The sequence below is a fragment of the Sceloporus occidentalis genome, unplaced genomic scaffold, assembly GCF_023333645.1.
Source record: "Sceloporus occidentalis isolate IW3139 unplaced genomic scaffold, rSceOcc1.0.p SCAF_26, whole genome shotgun sequence".
In the NCBI taxonomy this organism is placed as follows: Eukaryota; Metazoa; Chordata; class Lepidosauria; order Squamata; family Phrynosomatidae; genus Sceloporus; species Sceloporus occidentalis.
The window spans coordinates 10,316,220-10,342,006 of NW_028317006.1; the positions used below are offsets into that span (position 1 = coordinate 10,316,220).

At 43.3% G+C, this 25,787-nt stretch overlaps 1 protein-coding gene across 1 annotated transcript in view; it reads left to right on the plus strand.

Moving 5' to 3' along the window:
* Nucleotides 1–25,436, plus strand: part of LOC149300139 (methylcytosine dioxygenase tet3-like) — a 44,244-nt gene extending 18,808 nt beyond the window's left edge. Inside the window, exons 3-11 of the mRNA XM_089485572.1 lie at nt 10,552–13,084; nt 16,667–16,757; nt 17,007–17,100; nt 18,309–18,517; nt 18,881–19,031; nt 19,864–19,953; nt 20,169–20,306; nt 22,850–23,186; nt 23,731–25,436. Coding sequence (XP_089341698.1) covers nt 10,552–13,084; nt 16,667–16,757; nt 17,007–17,100; nt 18,309–18,517; nt 18,881–19,031; nt 19,864–19,953; nt 20,169–20,306; nt 22,850–23,186; nt 23,731–25,436 — 5,349 coding nt within the window. The remainder of the gene's footprint in view (nt 1–10,551; nt 13,085–16,666; nt 16,758–17,006; nt 17,101–18,308; nt 18,518–18,880; nt 19,032–19,863; nt 19,954–20,168; nt 20,307–22,849; nt 23,187–23,730) is intronic.
* The last annotated feature ends 351 nt before the right edge of the window (nt 25,437–25,787 follow it).

Sequence of the window (25,787 nt, forward strand, 5' to 3'; positions counted from 1 at the left end):
TAATCACTAACCTTGCCCACATGTGATAGTCCTTACAGCAGTACAGAAGGGAAGAGATGCGCATGCAGATCCCACCAGCCAAGGAAAACTCGTGGCATGCAATGGAGGCAGCTTTTCAGCCAAGACCCGCTGTCCTCCGTTTGACCTGCTTAGGTTATTCAAAAGGTTGGTTGTGCCCAGTGGGCATTCAACATAATCAGATGTTGGCCAACAAACTAAACATTTGTTTTGATATTTATATGCATCTAAAATATGTAAACGTATTTTACGTATTTATGAAATCTGCTCATAGAACTCATTCCGGAACGATTGAGAATCATCCAGGTGCTTTTTGGCAAACTGTAGACCAGCAGTCGTGTTCTCTTTGGGGAGGGGTGGTTTCTGCCATGAATCTCATGTTCCCCCTGTATATATCTGATGACCTTCGCTGAGGCAAGAGAAGGCGCCTGCAAAAGCCTGAATGTTGTTTTAGGGTCCCTTGAGACCACCCGGATGATTGTATGCCTGGCTGTCGAGACTTTGGCTACTCCTAAACCTTCAGCATTTAGTCAGTGTGGCTCTAATAGGGGTTCAGTGAATAGCTGAGATGGTTTTCCCAGTTATTTAGATGTCGGAACTTTTATGAAATGGGTTTGGAGCCTGGTGTGAAAACTATTTCATTCTGATAGCAAGAGCCAATATTAGATTTCAGGTAAGCTGGCACAAATCTTGGGGGAGGGGGAATCGCTTTTCACAAGTGAAGATAGTTTGTTTGATTACCAAGCGTATCAAGCGAATGAAAGCATTGTGTGTGTGTGCGCGCGCGCATGTAATACACACTTTACCTCCGCTGCCCCAGAAGACCGCGATAAGTAATCTATTAAACATTTCAGTTAACCATTTCCCGCATCTAGATTGCTTGGGAGCGGCAAGGCACCCGCCGCGTCACATCATGCACTTAAATCATTGAAGAGTTTTCCAGAATTAGAAAATCCCACCGAGAAAAAGGAGGCTATTTCCAAAGTTGCCTTCTGTAGAGCTTCTCAATGTTGGTCCTTTGTCTCTTTGCCGGAGCAATCACAACTCTTCTAAGACACTGGTGCCGTTGGAAATGATTGAGCATTAAACCCCATGATTAAACCTACATTTTGGGTTTTTTAAGTAGCAATTTTTGTACGTGAAGCCAAACAACCACCTTTTGTGGCCTCTCCCCATCGTTGTTTGAGTGTCTAGTTGGTGTGTGACGGCCGTCGCCACAGGAGACCTCAACATTAATTGTTAAATATTCATATTATGAATGTTGTCTCTCAGGCAAACAGACCCGTTGGTAGGGATCCTGGGAATGCATGGGGTAGGCATAACGCTATCCTGAATCCAAGGTCTGAGTTTTCCGTCAAATACTTTTTTGGATTTCTTGTGAACCATCTTTACTAAACTCCTCTATAGCAGTTCTGTCCTGTGGATAAGCAGGCTTTGTGTGATTATTTCTTCGTTACACATCTTAATGACATCTTTTATAAACGGTCAAGTTAATCTGATGGTTCCTTTTGAAGAGCTAAAGCCCAAATAATTGGGCGCATTCGGATGTGTGGGTCCTATGTTAATGGTATATTTACTCATTCTATTGTAAGGTAATACACGTGGGATTCCCTTTCCTGAAGAAGATTAGAGGGTTAAACAAACACAGCTAGCACATCAGTCAAACATACTTTTTTGCCACTAATTTGAAACTTTAAAACTCATAGCGCTGTTGAAAGATGAAATATTGGTTCAATTACATTTTAACAAAGCGCGTCAAACATCCTCTTGAAATGCTTGGTGACTCTCCTGTTTGTGTTACTTGTGTTCTAACAAATATTTGAATTCTTTGTAGTCTTTGAATTAAGATTAATTTTTTTTGTATTGTCTTTTTACCTTGAAATTAGGAATTATACTTGAATAAATTTACTCTGGTTGGGAGCCATACTTACAGATGCGTGAACCACTGAGAGGCATCATTAGGTTCCACAGCATTCCTGGCTCCTGGGAATTGTTCATGAAAGTGATATAAAAGTATATCAAATTGATACTTTTAATACACATGTAATGAAATACGTTGTGTCCACGCGCTCCCTCACGGAAGACATTCAGCCTTTTATCTGACCAGGTTCTGTGAAGGAACCTCAAGCATGACCAGCTACGTTTCTGATGCAGAAGGTGGTGTCAATTGGGCTGGAACAGAAAACTTGGTCACGAGTCCCCCTTTAATCAGTGTGATTTTATTTTCACCTCTGTGTACCAAGCTGTGCCGCTTTGATAAAGGATAAAACTGTAAAATCCAGGTACTTTCCGCTGTGTCTTCTTCGATTGTCTAATCCACAGGCAACTCTGGCCTTTGTATCTGTGAGTGAGCGTCTCTACCAGCCATGATGTTACTTGATCATGCGCCCGTTCTGACCTGGCCGAGAGACAAATTTTACTCAAAAACAGAGTTAATTAGGACTGCCCACCTGTTTGTGTTTAGCATTCTTGTTCTCGTTGGTACAGAAGTAAGGCCTGCAGACAGTTGCAGCCCTAAAGATGTTCTACCTTACTTTTGTGCCACATAATAAAGTGTTTCCTACACACAATATGAATATGGGCAACTTATTACATTAACTTCTGGGCTGCTTTGGGCAATCAACAATAGTAGGAATAATGTTACAAGAAAAATGTGGAGTATGTGGGCTAGCACATTTCATGTAATGCTCATGCACAGACGTGTGCAAAGTGCTTCCTAAGGTTGACGTTCTTGTTCATCTCAGAGACTTGTGTTCACTAAGCACCTAGGAACTAAATCAGCTGGTCTCTTTAAACTGAAGGAAAGAACCCTGTACGCAGCAGATCTTGCTGGCAGCGTAGAAAGACCTGCCCAACCGGTCTGCATTGACAGGTGTGGTTCTGGAGGAGGAGAGGAAGATGTGGGTGCAGCTCACTTTTCTCTTTTTTTTGTTTTCCCTTTAAAGTGATAAAAGAGACGGTTGAGACCGTCGTACCTTTTGGCTTAAGCATTCTTTACGGAAGAGCCTGTCAAGTTAATCTGGGGGCTTGGACTGTTTGGGTGGCCAGGTAAGCGGTTAGGGCTGGGCTATAGGCGTGTTGTTCTAGAATACAGAATTATCAAACAGGACAGGGTTTAAATGACACCAGCTGGGTCTAATGTGCCATGTAAAATGGCAAAATCCATATTGTTAGGAAATTTTCATCTAGATCTTAAGGCGAGAACTTGGATTTCGATGTGTGTCGGGGGCTGGCTTCGTTCTACGCCTCTGTTTTCTAGGCTTAGTGGGAGGGGTAACAGGACGGGCTGAATTTTGCATATAAGTACCGCAACATCTGTAATTGCCTAGATGGCTTGGTTAATAATCATTCACATTTCATTCAGTTATAGTAAGATTGAATAATGCATACATAACATCCTTCGTTATTCGAATGCTCCCCTGTTAAATCTGTTAAAACCATTTTATTTTGAAGCTTTTCTTTGACTGTCAGAATGTTCTGTATTGTGCAATTCCGGTCTCTGATATATCTTAACGCAGCACTAAATTTGATACTGATCCACCTAAGTGTAGTGGGGGTCCGAGCTGAACGTTGAGCCGATGTCACAGGAGGCTATAGGCTTGGAGCGCATGCATGTTTGTGCTGATCTTGACGGGTTTGAGCCAACGTCGGTGGAGCCCATTGTTTGAGTCAGAGTGTTCTAGCAGACTTTGTTGGATATGTCAACCCCTCAAAGGGCTGACCAATATTTATTATATATTATTATTATTTACTGAAAGATTAATGAGCCTGTTTTTGTTGTCTAGATGCAAAATTCTGTAACAACCCCTGTTTGAGTTCAGTTAAACCCACTCTCTCTCAAATGGGATATGGGGACTCGAACTTGAATACAGAAAACCTTTTGGAGCTTTTTACCCAAGGGTGTTTATTCTCTTACGTTGATACAGTATAATGTTTTGCTACTGATTGTAACAGTGTATGTTGCGTTCATTGTTGGCAATGTTGGCTGGTACAGGCGAAATCCTAGAGGAACTTAGCTTAACAAGGTCTTCTGAAATTGTTTCAATATAATTTTGGCGCGGACTCTCTCTCTCATGGCTAATAACTGTATTGTTGTGTTGTAATATAATACATGTGCAATATATGACGTTACATTTGTATGTGTAAGGTATTAAAGTGTGTGTATATAAATCATATACGTATAGGTAAGTTGTATGGTGTTAGGATGGATGTGTGTAGAGCTGCCCAAGACGTTACGATATCCCCATGTAATAATTCATTCACAACCCCCACCGCAATCATTCATTACCTTCATCACCTCATATTGCATCACAATCATCCCCTCCATCTTCATGTCCCCTAACATAACTTATCTCCATAGCCTCCCTGCATTATTTCCCCATCATCCTCATACCCTTCCCTTAGCATACCCCCTTCATATTCATAAAAACATATTTCTGCCCTCCTACCGTCCTCAGCGGTTGAGTCTGGCAATCTGCGGTGCCTTCTTGCTCTGCACGGCAGACGTACATTGAGAGGAGATCGGTCCTTCAATTGGCACCATTTTTTTTTTTTTTACGTAGCATTGCGTTGGCCACCACAGCCACACCTTTACTATATTGTCCCTATGGTTGTGTGCCATTTTTTCTTTTATTTAACAATATTTTCTTACTCGCTCTCTATATGACTCACTACTTTCTCCACCAACCGCATCAGCGGCTCCTTTTTCTTCTCTTGCCTCTTCGTGTTCGTCTTTCTCCCCGGTACCTGCTCCGTGAACTAGGCCTCCCTGAGCGCCTCCGGCCACACCCTCTCACCCTATTGAAGGATCTGGGGAGAGGATGTCCACGTGGTACACGCTGTGGATCCGCCTTTTTGCGGAAGTATTCCAGGCAGCCAGAATATTGCAGACGGATTCGCAGAAAAAGAGAGGTGGAGGTGGCTTACTGGGAAATGTCCCACTATCCCAGTCCGGCCCTGCTAACTTTACACATACATTTCATTTGTGTGCTGGTTCGTGCACAGCTTAGAGGGAACCTTGCTCTGGAGGGTCTACATAGAACATCCAGACAACTTAAACACTATATAAAGAGCCTTGGTCTTCAGGAATTAATCATCAACATAACATTGGGTTTACCACTTGGAAGGGGTGATTTTTTAAAGCCGGCCTATGAAAGTTACTGTTTCACTAGTGGAATGCAGCCTCGGTTAAAATGTAATCTATAAGTGGATAGATAGAGGTTTATGGTAAACCCTTTCCCCTGGATACTGCATTGCAGAGCTGAGGACATGCTTTGCTGAGAAATCCTGCATCGGTAGATGATGAATTCTGATGAGGGGGATTTAACAGCCAACACAGCAGTATCTCAACCCCTCACCCTTATCCCCCTCAATGCCGTTCTTGGCTCATGTTATAGAGTAAACTTACATTATTTTATGTTTAGTATTGTGGATTCTATAGTGACTGACACTTGCTAAGCAAGGATCTGTTGAAAGTTCCCAGGGAAAGGACATTTAACCAACAGAATGACCCTAAAGTATTTTGCCTTTAAAGGGGAAGCTGACGGCTCGTGTTTGTACACTTAGTGCGGTTGGATGATTCACTTCTGCCTTGTGACTATGGAGAGCCCGAAGGGTAGGGAGTTATTTATATTCTTGTGAAAGTGAAATGTCACATTTTAGGCATATGATAGATTTCTACAGAATTGCACTTTAAAACCAGAAAGTCTTGTGCAGCAGATAACACACGTACACAGAAAATGACCTCAAATGTATAGGCCAGTTAAAGCTTAACCCTCTCCTTTCATAGTTTGCGTGTAAATAACTGAACAGGTGCAGGGTTTTTATACGTTTTATAATCTCTATAGTTTAAGAAATTGGGTTCTAATCAAAGTTGAAGCTGTGGAATTTCTTGATAAGTAGGACTGCATCGATGGTGTTTAAGCCTGCTTTTCACTTAAAATAGGTTATTTGTGGTTTTCTTGACCAGACCATTATATTTCTGCTACATAGTGCTGAAATCCACCTTATTTCTTAGTGGATTTGGTTCTTCTCGATTAAAACAGTGTGCCAGTCAGGTCGTCTGTATTAACTAATTAACAAATGGTGGGTATGATTCATTCTCCCCATTACATTTGTTTCCTGTTTTGGGAAATGCTGATTGGTTCTTGCTACCTTGAAAAGGAGGGATGAGGAGAATGGGTAGTCGGCTCATGATGGATAGCTAATAAGTTATGCAGGTTTTGCCCCATGTACTACTAAACTTGGGTGTTACGATATAATAATCCTTATTGTGTTTTGGAAATCTGGAGGTGGTTTAGAGAGATACGTTTAATCTCGGTGACATGCCCACTTGACTGAGCTATAAATACCATGTTCACGTCGCCCCGATACGGTCTCTTAACACCGTCTAGGTTAGGATTGGTATAACGTGTCGTCGTTTTGTTAGGAGCCGCGCTAGTGACGCCACAAAGGAACCTTCTAAATATTCCTGCAAAATTGTAGCAAAAAGTATCGCCCTTTGCGCTACGGAATCCTTGCCCCGCTCCTGATTGGCAGCCAAACCTACGTAGGCACGGAAGGGTGGATTCCGCTTTATCTGCCAGGGTTTACCAGATTGCATCACATGGGAAGACGGGGCGAGGAATGGGGAAAGAATGGGAGCTCTCTCTCCTTCTCCGCACGCCCGATGCCAAGCGCAGGCAAAGGCAAAAGTCGACCAGAAGCCGAGCATTTGTAGGAAGCCGGCGATACAGACGCGTTCTCCGAGGCACCATGCAAAGCCGGCCTTAAGGACGAGCGAGAGAAAATAATTCTAGTTATGCTCCGCTCCCTTAACCGAGCTGCGACAACTTACAAGGCCGTCGGGTGAACGCAGAATGCAGGGTCGGAGTCCGCTTGGAGATAGCTGTTGTCTGTGGAACGTTGAGAACATTGTTGCCCATCTTGCAGAGACTATTCTGTCAGAGGCTTGCGGCAGAGCGAGGCGGTGTGCTGTTTGCAGAATGTACGTGTGCTGTTTGACAGGGCTAATGGCCCCTACAGCTGTTAGAAGGGGGGAGGGCGAGGTGTGTGTAGGCTGAATCTTTAAGCAGCTTCCTGCTTACCGCTTGCGCTCTCACGTCCTTTAAAGCACCAGACTCTCCTTCCCTCTAAAGCTTTCTCACGTCTGCATTCGGCTGGATTTCTTCAAATGTAAGTTCCTTTATTTCTCTCTTTATCCTCGTGTGCCGGATCAGGCCTCCGTGAGATGCATTACCGACCTTTCTGCAGCCTGCATACATCGGGTTGGAAGGCTGGGATTTTCACAGTGTGTAACCCTTTCTTTCCCAAGGCTTTTTTGCCGTTTTTTTTTCTTTCTACTTTCAAGCGTTGCCGTGTAAGTCCGATTTCATTTTCCACGTCAATATTTAACAAGCTGCACATTCAGCATGCTGTAGATCTCTCTGCGGCTGGCTGCTAGACATCCCAAAACACCTGCTTCATGGGGGATTATCCATAAAACAAAAAGTAGCCCTTCACACGGAGAGAATACTTGACTATTGATCCCCGTAAGCAATGTCTGCATGTCGTGCCGTCAGCCGATCATGTCCCCAACAGTCCCTCTGCACTGCAGTAATACATTTAATAATTGACCCCCCCAGCAGCCAAGGAGTTAATTTAACTGTGTGTGTGTGTGTGTGTGTGTACACATCAAAAAGCATAAAAGATCTCTATATTGTTCTACTTGCTTATGTGCATTTGGGATTGGGTACAAAGTGTAATACATGAGCATTTGCTTGAATCACTGGGTTGGATTTATCTATGACTTGTATGCGCCTGGTTTGGGTGGATGGGCCGTGTTGTTGAAGTACAATGTCAGGTTGCTCTGGAGAGCGTAATGTGGAGGGTGTCTGAAATCCATCTTTGTGCAAACGCTCTGCATGCCTCCTCGTCCATTGTGTTCCACTGAGAGAGACAAAGAGGGGGCCGATGACTTACTGCTATGACTGGTCCGGAGAGAGCGATTCTATTGGCTCTCCCACCAAGGCTGTGCTGCAGGGGATGGCCTGCTTTTTAACCCTTGCTATTCCTTTGGAACCGTGTGTTCTTTGGTTGAGGGGGGGGGGGGGGTTGTCCTTTCCCAGCGCAGCTGCCCTTGTATACCCCTACAATCTTTATGTTGAATGCAATAAAAGCCGTTTTCTTTAAAGCACATGAATACCCTTGTGCACGTGTGTGAAAGTACACACATACATACAGTAGCTTTATATGAAGCTACCATTACATACACACACACACACACACACACACACACACACACGGCTTTCTACATAAACGAATGTGTTGGTCACCAGGGGTTATGGATGCAGAGAAATTGTAGCGCAGTTGCCATAGCAACTGATGAAATGATACTGTTGATTGCTTCACTTGCGCCAGACTTGCCTGTCCCCATTACGCCGGTTTATGTTTTAATATCTGGGAAGCTTCAGAATACCCATCTTTTCAGGAAGAAAAACCCCTGCCTGGTTATTCAACGAGATTATTATCAAGCCAGCCAGGAGAATGCCATACATGTTATGGTATAATCTATTTGCCCCATAATTGGTATTGTTTTGTGTGTTGCACTCCGGTCTCTTGTAAATACCCAAAGGGGTATGAAGGTTTCTTTAATATAAAGGATTAGTATTGGCCAAAAATATGTTCCTCTTTTTTTGATTTCTTGGTGGCTGCCTCCATCATCCTTCACACAACCATCCAGCACTTTTGTGGCATTCTTGTTTGGACTTCACGCTGATAGACGAATAAACCTTGGGGAACCAAACAAGGGCAGTTACGTGAAACAAGCCAATACTGGGTCCGGCGGATCTCACGTAAAGGGGCAATTCGGTCAAAATAATTTTGACTTGCATTTTTTATTATAAAAGTAAGTAGATCTATCATCCACATAATGTTATTAGCATTAAATGATTAATGCTGCCTTTTGTTCTGCCGGTGCAAGTCTGTTGAAACAATTTCATTTAAATTAATACTTTGTCACAGTGAAGTTGCGCTCAGTGGGAGACTGTCGAAAAACCCGCTTAAATGATACGCTTCTTGTCCTGAACTCACCTCGCTTATCTTTTCTCCCTTTTAAAACGGCCGTAGCCAAATGGGAGAAATAATGGAGCGGGAGGGATGGTAATGCAGATCATGAGAACTAAGTGATAGCATCGCTGATCCCACTATTGTGTGCATAAGGTGGGATTCTAATAAGTGTACTTTGCTTATCATAATCTGTAAACACCATTACATGGGCTTATTCGGTGTACCGGCTATCCTCTATGTGCGTTACTGCTGTTGTGAATTCTCAATCAGAGGCTTTTTGGCATCTCAATAGATAAAGATCCCTTCTTGTCTGGATAAGGGACAGCTGCCTGGTTTCTGTAAATCTAAAGATAATGAAAACACACAAGCTGCAGTCTCACAGGCCTCTATCAAGGAGGTGGAATTATAGAGAAGCCATTGTTTGCTGCTAGTGCTTCAGTCCCACTAGCAAACAAAAAGTATGTTAAACAAAACCTCTCTTAAAGGCATAAATGAGAGCTGTTCGCTGGAAATGGCTACTTACTCTCCCTTTTTTTTTTTTTTTTTGCTTTAATAACCCTTCTGGTGAGGCAGCACTGGCAGACGTAATAGTAAATTGGTACTTCTATATTTAGGAGACCTAACAACTGGCCATGATCTTGAATCAGTATGAGGAAAGAGGTTCTAAATGTTGAGAGAGGATTCCTGCTGCACTCCATTTTTTTGAGGTCTGTGGGTGAACATGTTCTCATATATGAGCCGTGGTGTAATCACTTCCATGAGCTAACCCATTTCTCATGTTTTCCTTATGACCATGTGTTGTCTGAACAGTTTTGTTTCCATTGACTAATTACGCAACTGAGAATTTACATCGCCCGGAATATTATGCTTCAGGTTTCTACCTACAGAACATTACAGAACTGATGTCAGGCTCCTAATTAAAGAATGTACCTGCTTTTTTTTTTTTTTTTTTACTGTGGTGGCTCTAAGCCTTGAAGATGCAGGTGATTCTTGGCTAAATTATATTTGGTTATTAACACAGTTTGTGTTGGAGAGATGTTGTGCTGTGATCAGATGTTAAGTGCTGAAATAATACACAAAGGGTATTTGTTCCAATCTGTAGTGGTCGGTCAAGTTAGTGACCCAAGTTGGCTTGAAGTCTTACCCTGTTTTAGAATCACATGGTGTTCAGTACACGATCTATAAGGATTTTATTTCTATAATAACGGTCTGTTGTGGACATAAGGCTTGAAAACACAGAAGTCATAGGAAGGCAAGACCAAGAAAAGTTGAGTGTGTGGTGGTATATGAGCTGAAATATTATGTGAACAAATTATTACACTATTTTTGTAAGCTTGTGTATTTCTGGTTTATCTGAATAAATTATACTGCTTTTTTCTGATGTATAAATTGTTATTAACAGTGCTTTAATCATTAACATGTTATGTAAGTAACTAGTTATTCTTTGTTACTATTGTGATTCTTATTTCTTTCTTTTGTTTTCTGCAGAGCTGTTCTGAAAGCATTCCAGTTGATGGACCCAAAACAGACCAAATGGAAACGGGGTCAGTTAGCCATGATCAAGAAGGAAGGTTAAAACAGGAATGCGACCCAGGCCTGCTGAATAAGGGATGTGAAGAGCTTGAAAACGGGTTGTTAATGGAAGCCAATTCGTGGCTAAGGAATACCCCTGCGCCCCAGAATTCTAATGACAAAATCCACTGGGAAAACCCTCCTATCCCCAATCATGCTGCTGCTAACAGTTCTAACCTAGAAGATGCCAAAAACCTAGTAGCATTCTCTGCTGTGGCCGAGGCCATGTCCTCATATGGCATACCAGCATCAGGGACTCCTTCATTGGTATCAATGCAGCTATATGAAAAGTTCAACTATGAAATGAACAGGGACAACACTGGCCTTTCGGAAAACAAAGCCCCACAGTGTCCTGAGGACCTGAATACGTTACAGGCAGCTTTGACCCTAGCAAGGCACGGCATGAAGCCACCTAACTGCAACTGTGATGGGCCAGAGTGTCCAGACTACCTGGAGTGGTTGGAAAGCAAAATCAAGTCTGCTGCTGTTTGTCATCCGGAGAGCACACTCCACCCACTGAGCCAGGTCAACAAAGAAATGGTGCAGAAAAATTTTCCTAAAGAGCATGTGCTTGCTCTAGAAAATAAAATTGCAAAATGCCCCTCAGGCACTCTTCCCTTTTCTCAAAATGCTCTGAGCATTGCAAAAGAGAAGAACATAAGTCTGCAAACTGCAATCGCAATTGAAGCTCTTACGCAGCTGTCATCCGCACTTCCACAGTCAAACAAGGATTATCCTAATGGCTCAACCCAACCGATGTCAACACCACATGAGCAGCTAACACATTTCCCTGCTGCCAAAGGAGAACATGGCCAGGTTTTGTCAATGACTTGCAATGACCTATTCAACCAGCAGTCTCATCTATATACTGGCAAAAATGCACTTACTGTGTCACAACCTCCAAGGCAAACCTCTTGGGAGCAAGAGAAGGCAACTGGTTACCAAGACGGACAATACATTCCAGGAAATAATATATCCCAAGGCTCTTCCTCTGTGCTACCCAACCATACAGCCACCCCACAAAAATCAGATTACATGGAACATTGGGGCACGGATTCAGGACATCCTAAATCTCCCTCGGATCCTATGACTGGATTGAAACAGTTGCTTGGGAATGCAGATGACTATGTAAAGTCTGTGTTCAAAAGCCCAGAGGCTGTACCCAATAGAGCAAAAAATGCTAAGTCTAAGCAAATCTCTGTACACTCCATTAAGAAGGAAGCATCTGATTTTTACAGAATGTCACCAGATCAGCAGCTGTCTCATATTCTTCAAGAGACAGACTTACACAGGAGTGCTCAGGCTGCACTTCAGCAGCATCTCCATCATAAACGAAACCTCTTTGTAGACTCAAACACGATCCAGGAATGCACCCAAGAACAGCCAAATTGGTGGGTCCCAAAAACACCAGCTTCAAAGTCACTGGAGAAGCCTGTAAAAGAGAGGAAGAAACGAGGGCAGTCCCCTTCCCAAAAACAAGTTGAGCCAAAAATGAAACCTCCGCGCAAGCCGGTGCTCATAAAGAAACCCAAGCAGAAAGACACAAATGCTGTCTTCTTGCCAGTGAGTCAGATCAACTTAGAAGACGTTCGTCGAGTTGGAAACAATGAGAACCTGAACTCGATGTTAGTTGATCGTTCTTATCCTAATGATATCAAGCCACCTGGGCTTACATCCCTATCTGTACCACAGAATGTGATACCGACAGGTCTTGAAAATGGACACACGTTAAACACTCAGGAAATGTGCACTGTAAGTCAGCCAAGAGATGGTCAAATGAATGCACTTTGCATTCCTCAAGTGAACCCTCCCGTTCCGAAAGACATGTGTCCTACACCTTCCACCGAGGATACAAATTCCACCTCTGGTAGGGGTGAGTCCATCAACCAGCAGAGCAGTGCAGGCCATATCCCTGCCCAGAATGACCTCAACTCTATAGATGACAAGTTTGAAGACCTAATCAGGCAGTTTGAAGCAGAGTTTGGTGATGATTTCCCACTCCCCACTTCTGAGGTGCCTTCCCAAAATAGCGAAGGACTTACAAAACGGCAAATGTCGGTAGATCCACAGGCCAAACTGCCCTACCCTACGCCAGTTTTATCTGCTGAAAGTTCAACGCAGTCATCCAGCCGTACCGGCTCTGCGCTTTCAAACGTCTCTTTGAAACCGGAAACGTCAGAGAAATCTGATGGCCTGTTTTCATCCAGGTCTCCGAAGCAGATCAAAATTGAATCTTCTGGTGCTATAACAGTGTTGTCTACCACATGCTTCTACTCAGAGGAAAATCAACGTCTTGATGAAACGCCTACAAAAAGCGAGATGCCTTTCAATCCTTCCCTCAGCGGGTTTTTGGAATCCCCGTTGAATTATCTAAGCTCTCCAACCAGGAGCTTATTGGACACTCCAGCTAAAAGGGCTCAAGCTGAATTTCCAACGTGCAACTGTGTCGGTAAGTTGTAGAGCTCAGGTACTGTGAATAAGATAAGCAATGGTGCCCTAGAACTTGATTTAGCATCATTCATGACATCTAAAGCAGTGTGGCGGGCTTATTTTGTTTAGGTTTTGGGAGCCTTGTAGAGGATTGATGACCCGCTGGGCTGCTGTCTACCATCAGGGGATGGCATCATGGGTGCTTGGCAATTGTTTACCTCCCATATTCTTCTACCGTTCTTTGAGGCTTCGACGGGGACTCGCCCTGTTTTATTTACTTCTGTGTCATATTGATATTGTCAGTAGGGGACCTAGCACTGGGTACTAAGAGGTGCTGCCGAAATGACGTGTATGTACGGGATGTGTAAGACTGATACAAAACAGGAAGAGCGTTTGATTACATGGGCATATTTCTCCAAATTCCAGATACATACATTTTTCAGATTCCTTCAGGCGCTTCTCCTCCAGACCCTAATAAACAGAGCCACCCACAATAACTATGCTTTAACAAGTTGGTCGTTATGAGTTGATCTTTTTCTAGGGGGGGTGGGAGGAATAGGGCTACCGGATGGCTGTATACATTGCCGGATCTGGAGAACCAAACCTCTCCCGCTGTTATTTTCCAAAGGCAGGAGATCCTGTTATCTGTCAGAGGCTGATAAGAGTTTGTCAGCATACGCAAACTAGGGTGTGTGTTCCAATGCCCCGTCTACTATAGGTGACTCAGGGTTCAGCGGTTCAAGGAGCTGGTGTCAAGTCCGCAGCACTCAATCACCCAATTGCGCCTGCCTTTCAGCAGCGTGATAAAAAGGTTATCTTAGGGTAGGTGGCAGAGCCTGGCCCAGCTCTTTTCACCCCAGTTGTAAATAACTTTAATGCTTTAACGGCCCTGGTTTTGTCATTTTCTGTGCTGGCTAAGTGAGCAAAAGTTTAGAAAGCCTTGTATCTAACTCCGGGTTAGTGAAAAGATTTCGAATGTACTAAGAAACTCAATGCCCAGTCACATCTTTTCACAGAAAAAATGTAGTGATGAGGAATCCTTATGAAAAATATTTTTATGAATAAAAATACATGGTGATTTTGGCATAATTGCAGATACCAAATGGGAGCGCCTGTAGCTTATTATTGTATCTTTAAGGGAGCTGGATGTTGAGGCTAAAGGAGAGGGACTACTTGGGTGATGGCCTAGAGATCTCAATGGTGGGGTGGACAGATGGTGTCTTTAGGGTGCGTGCGGAGGGCATCAGAAGGATAGACTGTATGCTTATTGGAATAGGCTCTGAGAACTCCCGAATCTCCCGCAGAGACACGTTTGGGAAAGATCCCTCATTGTGCGTGGCTTACCCTTGAACTTGATCCTTTTAGAAATGTCTGCAGACAGGGCGTGTGGGGGTAAAACCATCCCTGACCGGATTTCTTCCCAGGAATGCTGCGGGAGACATCTGCTGTGTGTAAGACATTCCTTTAGCAGCTTTGGGGGTGGAGGGCAGGGTAGCATCGCTGCGTTACTACTCCACAGCTAACCCTATCGCTCCACGCTATGAGATGAGTAACACTTCCTTAACCCGGGGAATGCGCTGTGCAATGTGCCATCAGACGCACAAGGGTGATCGCTAAAACATAGTTTGTGTCAAACATCCAAAGCTTCTTAGGGAAATTACCAATTTTAGCAGTTGGACAGCCGCAGGACCTCTTCCCTTACCGTCCGGTGAAAACAACTTTCTTGGTGCGGATGGCTTTCCCTTTCTCGCCAAGCTTGCAAGAGGATGTCTGGAAACAAATGTGTGGGGACACGTAAACATAGTGTAATACCAGCTGTATTTATTTTATGAAGATGGGTCTTCCCACCTTCTGTGTACCGGCAGACTGAGCGGCACATCCAAGGTCTGGCCGGGTGGCCTTTGGCATCCGTTGCTCTCTACATTGTGATTTTCTGATCAACAGATGAGGCTTCATATGTTAGGAGCTGACAATCCACATATTATTCTTCCCTGGCTTGAGACTTTTTGATGGGGGTTTGAATGGACCCAGTGGTCTAGATGACACCTCTGCTCGTGATCAGGGCAGGGCCAGGTACATGAAAGCTCGAGCCTGTCTCAGGCTGTCAGTTCACAGGACTGTCTCTTCTTGATACATACAGGGACTTCTGCTGTTGCAATGATTTGTAGGAGAGCCTGTTGTTTATATTTGGTTTTCTTTCTTTGCTTTTACAACTTAGCAAAGCGTTCTGGTGGAACAACACAGATCTGCAGAGCTGGACTTTACCGAGAAGGGGAATCATTACCAATAAGTCCTTGGAACTGGGATGCGGGGAGTTATGTTTCTGTTTCACAAATGGAGGTTTATGATCCTGTCATAATGCGGAATAAGGATAAACATCTAAATGGGTTGACTTGTCAGACTAATTGACTTGTCATTTGTAAACCGTGTCTGTTACGTCACCATCTTACTGAACACTGAAGGGTGAATTTTCTCAGACAACCCCATTTGTCTAATAAAGTTCTGAATGGGGGAAGGGGTCTCGGTCGATTGATACAGACTAATCTTTAGTTATCCAGAAAGTGCCTTCCAACAGTGGCCAACATCATTTTAATATTTATAAAAAAAAGTGTTTGCTCTTTGGGTTTAGCCGTGTATACACTTTATTGCTCAAGGTCACGAATGTAAAGTGTTCATACCCGTCTAAAGGTGGAATCACAAAGTCTGCCCATGTTTCCTGATTTTGAGACTTGGACCATAATCAGTCCTTGTTCTTGCCTTCGATTCAGTATATCTTTATGCCTATTTCATGCGTATTTAAAGTCATGCGCAGCTTTATAGGCATTATATGCCTGAGGATGTCGAGACGCTTTGATTATATAATTTCTCTAAAAATACAACTTTTAGAATAATTAACTTGGACATTTTAATATAGATATAATATAGCGGAACGGCAAACGCTATGCTTACTTGTGTCCCACGTGTTTTTCATTGTCGGTACGATGTAAAAAATGCCGGTTCCTTTAAATCCAGTTCTGTCCTTTTTTTTGGCCGGAATCCATTTTTTTCAGCGTTGTGGCCTCTGCCGAGCCGGCTTGTTTGTTTTTCTTTCCATCGCCCAGCGTGAGTTCCTTCCCTGTTACCATGGTAACCAGCACGCATCTCGGGGCATAGCAAAGTACACTATATATAGATTGTGGGAACGCAGCCTCGTTGCATGGATTCTTTAGAATAACTGAAAATGTATGCGTCATATTTTATTTATCTTCAGGTATATTATATTGAGGTGTGTGTGTGTATATGTGTATGTGTGTGTATATATATATATATATATATATATATATATATACACACACACCCCTCAATATAATATACCTGAAGATAAATAAAATATGACGCATACATTTTCATATATATATATTATAACTGTGTGTCAAATATATTATTAAAATATATTAATACTTGATTAAACACCATAATTAGCCGACAGGAACTACCATAAACCTCGACCAAACCCAGTGTGGGCTATGTTTGTTGTAAGTCTTGGTGTTACTTCTGGTAGAGGTCATCCTGGGAACGTGCTAATGTGTTATGTTTTTAATTTACGGTGTCTTTCTCGCAGAACAAATTAATGAGAAGGATGAAGGGCCGTATTACACTCATCTTGGCTCAGGGCCGTCAGTGGCGTCTATCAGAGAACTCATGGAAGAGCGGTGAGCAGCTCGCAGCCTGTGCTGGGGGGGGGGGCATTTTGTTATTACTGCTGAACCCTAAAACCTCAGTCCCCCTTTTATAAAATTTAAAAGACGCCTCGAACTTCTAAGTCGCGTCATCTAAGGTCTTAATTACTTTGTCTTCATAGAGTGCCATCCAGCTCCTGTCTGTAGCCCCCTCTCTGCTAACCTTTTGGCTACTATTTTTTCCATGTCTCCTCTCATTTGTTTTCTGCCATCCTCTTGCAGGTTTGGTGAGAAAGGGAAAGCCATTCGCATCGAGAAGGTTGTTTACACCGGACGAGAAGGGAAGAGCTCCCGTGGCTGTCCGATTGCTAAATGGGTAAGTTCTCTTCAAGCTACTCCCATCGGTACAGATTTGCCCCTGAATCTGACGGATTGCACGCTATAAATCAGACCACCCGGGAAGTATGAGGAGATGCCCTGGTGACATTTCTTACCCGTAGTTTATAGCCCCTCGGCATTGTTTAGGTCTGTAAGGCTGCTTCTATCCTGGAATGGCAGGAAACGGATGCGGAGAGGCAGGGCAGAGGTGATCCGAGGACAGCCGTGTTACGTTACACGCTTGTTACAGATATGTGTCTTCTCCTTGCGCCAGCTCTAAGCTGTCTGCCACCTGCGCCAAGGAAGGACATTGTAGAAAAGCCTTCATCCCTTATTATCCTTTGATTAACCCCCACGCTGCTGCAAATTATTTGCCAGGTTTCTGAATATCTACAAATAGTGTAAATATTACTGTATGGTTACGTCAGCCTTCACTTCTGTGTAAATAAAGCATACGATGCTGGGAGGGTTATATGCTTTGATATCCTGCATGATTTATTACCCAGTGGATTGTAAGTCCTGCTGTCTCCTGTGTTTACAGATGAATTTAATTCTGTTCAGAGCGTGATTGTGAACCTCCTTATAGACAGTGTCCTTTTCCAATTTACTTAACAGGATAGAGTAAAACAATATCCCTTTATTATTATTTATTAAAAGCTGCCCGTGCTAGTGACATGATATATCGCCCACAGCAAAATAAGCCAATTCCAGTCTATTACTGGCATGGCATTCCCCAATATTCAGCGATGCTCTATGATGCATAATCTCTTTTCTTGCTACAAGAATATTATAATCCTGTTTTTTGGAAGCAGAATAATCCCCAGCATGTGTTTGCAGTACAAGTTTAACTAAAAAAATGTTGGGTAAATTGTTGGCACTATGAACACACGAGAAAACATCACAACTAGTTTAGCAAATAAGAATATCCATATTTTAAAGCCTAATCATGGCACTGCCATTATATTTTCTTTCTTTGCTCAGGTTGAGTTGTATAGCCGTGAGCTCTTTGGGTCACGCAGCTCTGTATTATAAAGGCACTGGTGTAGCTCGCTGTGTGCTGTCTGGACTCTGGCATCACACCATGAATTTCTGGCATTAATAATTAAAACACAATGCCAGTTCTCAGACTTACATCAACCGCTTTGGAAATAAATCGATCTGCAATGAGCTGGGATTCATATACTGATAGCAAGTCTTGCTGTTTAGGTAATCCGCAGGCAAAGCGAGGAGGAGAAGCTTCTGTGTTTGGTCCGACATCGGGCTGGCCATAGTTGTGAGGATGCGGTCATAATCATCCTAATCATGGCATGGGAGGGAATCCCACGTTCCTTGGGAGATACTCTCTATCAAGACCTCACAGAGACAATTACGAAGTATGGAAACCCAACATCGAGGAGATGTGGCCTCAACGATGAGTGAGTAAATGCTTTCTACAACAGAGAGTGACTTTGAGTATTTATTTTGTCACCTAGCCATTGCCACTGCCAGTTTTGATCTTGTCAGATGTATTAGGTCAATAAATCACCTTTGCTTTGGGTTGCTTTGAGAAGTTCTATTGGGTGGCATCGCACATCTCATGCAGATGGATGCTACAAAATAGCCAAAGTCCACTAAGTAAGTTTTAATGTGTGTAACATTCAGTTAAGAGTTCTGTTGGAAGTACGAGTAACAGGGAAACTGTACTAGGTGTTAGGTTTTGTGCATTATCGTCTGTTCCGCAGATTATCACAGCAGAACAGTTCCAATAATAAAGGTTAACAATTTTTGGTTTCTTTTAGTCGAACGTGTGCATGCCAGGGTAAGGACCCCAACACCTGCGGTGCCTCTTTCTCCTTTGGATGTTCCTGGAGCATGTACTTCAACGGCTGCAAGTATGCACGTAGTAAGACCCCCCGGAAGTTCCGCCTGATCGGAGACAACCCCAAAGAGGTAGGGTAGACTTCGCTACAGACTTAATTAAATTAAAATTTGGCAAGATTGCTTCTTACAAAATTGGTTAATCGGTCCATGGACCGGTTCTTTAACCTTTTTTAAAACAAAATTACTGAACAATAAATGCTTAAGCCAATAGCTCCGAATTTAAACTCAGGGACTCCTACTCCCTGTCATGTATGCTGGCCTAGGCCGCCTCTTGGGTGATCAGGCCCCCTGATGTTCTGCACAAAGAGTCTGTTATGTGGAAGATCTTTGATCTCCTCGCCCGGCCGCCTTTCACTATGGAGGCTGTGTCGACCTTCATAAATTGCAATAAAAGGCTCTGTGCACCTTTAACACACAGTGCAGCGTTTCTGACAATACATGTCTCCCAAGTCAAATACTACAATTTTATGCAAGTTCGTAAATGTCCTCAGTTTTATTGCTAAATGAGTTGAGAGGTGGCTTTTTGTATGCCTAAATCGTTATAAACGGTTTCGGTATTGATAAATGATCCTATTAATATAATGTCGTGTATGATTGAGGAAAACGTGTAGCTGTTTCATTTGGGGTTTAGTAGGTAACCGAATAGGGTGATTTTGGTGTCATTTGGAAGAACAAAGGATAAGCAGAAGTTGTGCTCACGGGGAACACAAACCTTGAGTAGCCTTTCGGTAGAATGGGGCATCAGCATTAAGGAAAGTCATATTTACTGAGATTTTCCAAAACCAAGCACCGTGTTTTTGGATGTTCGGGCCAAATACGACGGTCAGTCTTCAGGGTAAAATTATTCTTGCACGGGTACGTATTAAGCCTGTATAACATGAATGTTTTGTTTGTCTCAAAGGAGGAATCTCTCAAGGACAGTTTCCAGGACCTGGCTACCAAGGTGGCTCCTGTTTACAAGATGCTTGCCCCACAGGCTTACATTAACCAGGTACTTGATAATATGCTTTGTGTACGTCTGCTTAACTCATCCTCTCTTTTCCTGGCCTCCCTACATTAAGCCGTTCTGTCCTTCCTGGTCTTCCTAATTTAGAACATTTGTCGTTTCACAGCATTCGTAATCTACCTCTTTACCTTATGGCCGCATTCAGCAAACCATACCTTGCCTCCATGAACAAACTTTTCTTGTGCTTTTTTGTTCTTTAGGTTAATAATGAGGATGTAGCAATCGACTGTCGGTTGGGTTTGAAGGAAGGTCGTCCGTTCTCTGGAGTAACGGCGTGCATGGATTTTTGTGCCCACGCACACAAGGACCAGCACAATTTGTACAATGGCTGCACTGTGGTAAGAACACTCATTGCACTCCACCTTTTCAGCGGTATATGACTCGGACCTAAACCAAAACTGTCCTCCACCAATATAGTGGAGCAAGTTGCAGCTATATTGTATTGATGGAAATTGCTAATTAGATGGACGTCCAGCTCTGATACAGGGAAAGGGGGTGTTGGTGGCTAATGCATTTCATCTGTGGGAATTAAGAACAGTGACCCCCCCCATGCACATGCAATCAGATCACAGGATGGCACGCTAGCAGAGCCAATAATGACAAAGGTGTAGATTATAATATTTACGATTAACAAGGAAATGGCAAAATATTGCCGCTTAGCACTTCTATAATGACTGCTATAAAGGGTTCATACCTTTAAAAAATGCTAAACTATGTGGTCTTAATATATGCTTAACCAAAACACCTCTTAAGCTTAACCCCTTGATGACAATTGCCGGTCCGGGCACGTCACCGAAAATCGTGACGATTATGACAATTGACGTGCCAGGACCGGCACGTCTTTAAACGGGTGAAAAAATCGATCCGTGATCGATTTTTTCACTCAAACGGTGTTGCTCTATTGCCTCGACATCGAGGCATTGAGCAACACCAAAAAAAACATTCCCGGCCCCCCCCGATCGCTCCTAGGAGCAAATAAAAAAACATGTTTGAAAGACTGCACGTCTTTCAAACATGGCGGCGCCCGCCGCCGAAAAACGGGTTTAGGAAGCGATCGCGAGTCGCTTCCTTTGCTTAGCTGGTGTTGCTAAGATGCCTCAGTATCGAGGCATCTTTGCAACACCTGTTTAGCAAAGGAAGCGATCGCTTCCTAAATGCTCAACTTACCTTCCCGGTGCCGGCGTCTTCGAAACACATGCGGTGTTTCAAGATGGCGGCGCCCATCAAGCCCATCATCGGGGGGGTGGTGTTGCTGGATGTCATGGACATCCAGTGAATAACACCCCTAGTGGTCAGATCACTCATAAGAGTGATCATGATTTGATAAATCAAAGGCAATGTTTTCTAAACATTGCCTTTGATCAGTATTGGATCTGCCTCCCTCCTTCACTTGCTTCTAGTGAGGGAGAGAGACAGATCAGTGTGTTTTTAGGTATTCTCAATAATATATATATATATTGATCCAAAGGCTCTTATAAGAGCCACCCATTTAATATTAACCCCTTCATTGCCATTGATCACTGCATAAACAGTGATCTTGCATAGTGGCAATTGTTTTTGGGGTTCTTTTTTTTTTACATTTTTTTTTACTTTTTTTTTTTTTGTACCTTTTTTTTTAGGGTTTTTTTAATTTTTTTTATTAGAGCCATTAACCCTTTCCTTCCCCACTATTTTTGCTGCAATTGTTGCCATGCAGCGGTATACGGCTGAGGAGGCATGTTCCAAATTTGGCCCTTTTGCCCCCAAACAATCTGACAAACCCATGCATGTGGGGTATCAATGTACTCAGGAGATGTTGCTGAACACATATCGGGGTGTTGTGTGACAGCAACAACATACCAGGAGCTGTAATTTTACACCTGAAGTACAAAGTATGTTTAAAAAACAGCAAAAACAATTACTATCACAAACTTTGACAAGGGTTGGTGGTAGGATTAGTGCATGGAAAGGGTTAAACTATCAGCATCTAAAATACCCTGGGGTGTCTAGTTTTCAAAAATATATGGTTTGGTGGGGTAAATTTAATTTGCTGGCTTCAAAGATGCCCCAAATACCACATGGAGACAGAATTACCAGATTCAGAGAAAAATGGTTTTGAAATAGCAAAACGCTACTTGTACTTATTGCCCCATAACGTGTAGAAGAAAGCAAAAAAACATAAAAACATTGGGTATTTCTAAACTCGGGACAAATAGTAGAATCTATTTAGCAGGTTTTTTCAGTAGTTTTTTATGATGAATAAAAGATTTTTCAAATAAAAGTGAGAATTTTTTTTTTTTTTCAATTTTTCGTCATATTTTATTATTTTTATTATAGAAAATTACATCATATATAAAAAATTATGGTGTCTGAAGAAAGCCCTTCTTGTCCTGAAAAAAACTATATATAACTTGTGTGGGTTTAGTAAATGGGTTAAGAGAAAATTACAGCTAAACACAAACACCGCAGAAACGATAAAACAGCCGTTGTCACGAAGGGTACAAAAAATAGAATCAGCCTTTGTCACGAAGGGGTTAAATAAATTGTGGTCTGTTTGTGATTTACAAGTAGTAGTATCAACTTGACCGCGCAACAGCGACACCTGGTGGCCAGATAAGGGACTGCCTATGACTTGTAGCTTAATATTACTTGTATTGCAAGCCACTACTTGTGATTGGATGGAACCCCCAGGGTCTTGATCATCCACTGCCTCTGATGAGCTTGTTTCCCTCTGGAGATTACAGCGTGTCTTGTCACATAAACCACTTTGCGTAGTTTTAGGTCACCGGTTTCTTTTATAGGCACAGGGTTCTTTACAGGTACCAAGTATAAAACTTGGTTAAACGGGCTTCTTTCTATGTGCATTGTTTCCTCTGGAGTCATTTTTCACAAATTCTTTTAGGTCTGCACCCTCACTAAGGAAGATAATAGGACTGTTGGCAAGATTGCAGAAGATGAGCAGCTCCACGTTCTGCCGCTCTACAAGGTCTCCACCACAGATGAATTTGGAAGTGAGGAGGGCCAAGCGGAAAAGGTCAGGAAAGGTGGAATTCAGGTGCTGACTTCCTTTCCCAGGGAGGTGCGTAAACTTTCGGAACCAGCCAAATCTTGTAGACAGCGGCAGATGGAGGCCAAGAAAGCAGCAGCTGAAAAGAAGAAGCTTCAAAAAGAGAAACTGACAACCCCAGATAAGACGAAGCAGGAGCCTGCAGAGCCACAGCCGTGTACCCAGAATCCAGGTAAACAAGCAATAAAAGTGGTTCATCAAGCTTTCAGGAATGTACCAAAAATAAATCCTTACCAGATGTGAACAACCACAGCTCCTTAAAAATTGTTTGATTTTTTATTCAGTTCAGTAATTCATCTTTAAGTGGATCTACCGCCACCACCTAAATAACCTTTTATTTAAATGTAAGAGTCACTAAACCTCCATCAAAATCTTCAAGATACAGAAAAGTCCTGTTTTGGGACAGGCATGTGTGTATAGACAAGGTGGTGTGCGTGTGTGTTTTAGTAGGTAGTGTTTTACTGTTTAAACGCACGTTCTTAGTTTATGCTTCCCCGCTGTACGCTTATGCATGTATGTGCTTTGTGCACCTGCGCATATGCCCGTACGTTTCACAATCACACTTTGCACAAGGCAGGGTAAATATCAAACTAATATAATGCCGAGAGTAAGTGTGTTACAAACGGCGTAGCAGTTCAATTCTTATGAAGGCATTAGTCGCGCTGACAATGGTGGCCATACATTCATTCTAACTTCTCCGTGCTTTGCTTCTGCAGGTGTACCCCCACAACAGGTTAAGCCTTGTGTTAAAGTGGAGCCTTCTAATCACTACAATACCTTCAAATATAAAAGTAATGGAGTTGTTGAGAGCTACTCGGTACTTGGCAGCTGCAGGCCATCTGACCCATACAGCATGAACAGTGTATACTCCTATCACTCTTTCTATGCACAACCTAACATGCCTTCCATGAATGGCTTTCATTCAAAGTTTCCTCTTCCTCCCTTTGGATACTATGGCTTTCCCGGCAATCCTATGGTTCCCTCCCAGTTCATGAATTACGGTTCCAATGATGCGAGAACTGGTGGATGGATGAACAACAGATTTGAGAAGAAGCCAGAATTGCAGTCTTTGGCCGATGGCATGAATCATGGATATGGGAGCGACTTAACTGAGCAAAGCTTTATGAGATCTAGTGGCCCATCGCACCAGTACAGCCACCAAGATCCCACCGGTCAGAAATCCGCAGGCGCTTCCCATCGGAGCACTCCTGCTGCCATGGACACCACTCCATTCTCCCAGAACCTTCCTTGCTTCAACAAAGTAATCAAGAAGGAGCCTATTAGTGATCTGCCACATGTAGATCCATTCCAGAGAGCATCAAGCGCCCACGCTCAAAGTCCAGGTCTAAATCTTGCATCGCAGAACAGCGATCAGGCCATGCCGTATAAAGCAAACGGAGCACTAACATCTTCTGAAAGGACTAACGCTGAAGGACCTTGTGGCATGTTTACATCCAGCGAGAAGGCAAATTTAACAAACGGACTGGAGAAGAGAGATTATTTTGGTGCTCATGTGAATGGCATAGGATTAAAGGGTGGGCACGGGCTGGGCAAGCAGTGGAGTGCATATGGAATGAATAATCAAACGGGTCAACATGATACACAGTCTTCAGGGAAGGTGTGGAGCTCATGCAAAATGAATGATACCTCAGCTGTCCTGCCTCCCCCTGCTAACACGCCGGAGAAAAACTGGAATGATGGACAAGCCATGAAAGAGCCCATGTCATACCAAGAAAAGCTTTGGAATTCGGCTGCTTCCTACGACAGAGGCAACGTAACCCCAAATGCCGGACCACAAGAGAGAGCCTGGAATCCGTATGCTAATCCACCTGTAAACAATTTGAAAACGGACCCCAATCAGACCCAGTGGGACCCTTACAGCCTAGATGACAACGCGGAGGATGCTAGCATGAAGAGTGCGAAAGAGGAGGAGGACGACGAGGAGGAGGTCTGGTCTGACAGCGAGCACAACTTTCTGGATGAAAACATCGGTGGGGTTGCTGTAGCCCCGGCGCACGGCTCCATCCTCATTGAATGTGCGCGGAGGGAGCTTCATGCCACTACCCCCCTAAAAAGACCCAATCGATGTCACCCGACCCGCATCTCCTTGGTGTTCTACCAGCACAAAAACTTAAACCAACCCAATCACGGTCTGGCGTTGTGGGAAGCCAAAATGAAGCAGCTGGCCGAGAGGGCACGGGCGAGACAGGAGGAGGCTGCCAGGCTAGGCATCAAGCAGGAAAGCAAAGGCTTTGGTAAAAAGAGAAAGTGGGGAGGTGCTGCCACTCCAGAAACCCCACCGGTCGAGAAGAAAGACATTATCCCGACGAGGCAGGCAGCTACTCTATTAACAAACTCTGCTACCACTGCATCCTCCTATGCCTATACCAAGGTGACGGGACCATACAGTCGCTGGATATGAGATTAACGCAGCCACGGATGGTGGCCACCGTACCTCAGCTACCCCCGAGCACTGTAAGATATGGTGCTAGATTTTTGGTGCTTTTAACGTGTGTACAATGGGTGCGCCCTGCTTTTGTGCACATCTCCCCAGGACTCAACCCTCTCTGTAAGAGAACTTTTACTGTATAATTTTTATTTTGTTTTCATTAATCTTAAAAAGATTTATATATCTGCATTTTTAAAAAAACAAGACAAAACAAAACCTACTGTTGTACAAGAACAGGAATCAAGGCATCCTTTTAAGACACACAGATTTTTAATGACGTTCAAACATATATTTATTGGATTTTTTAAGAAAGCAAATCATGGT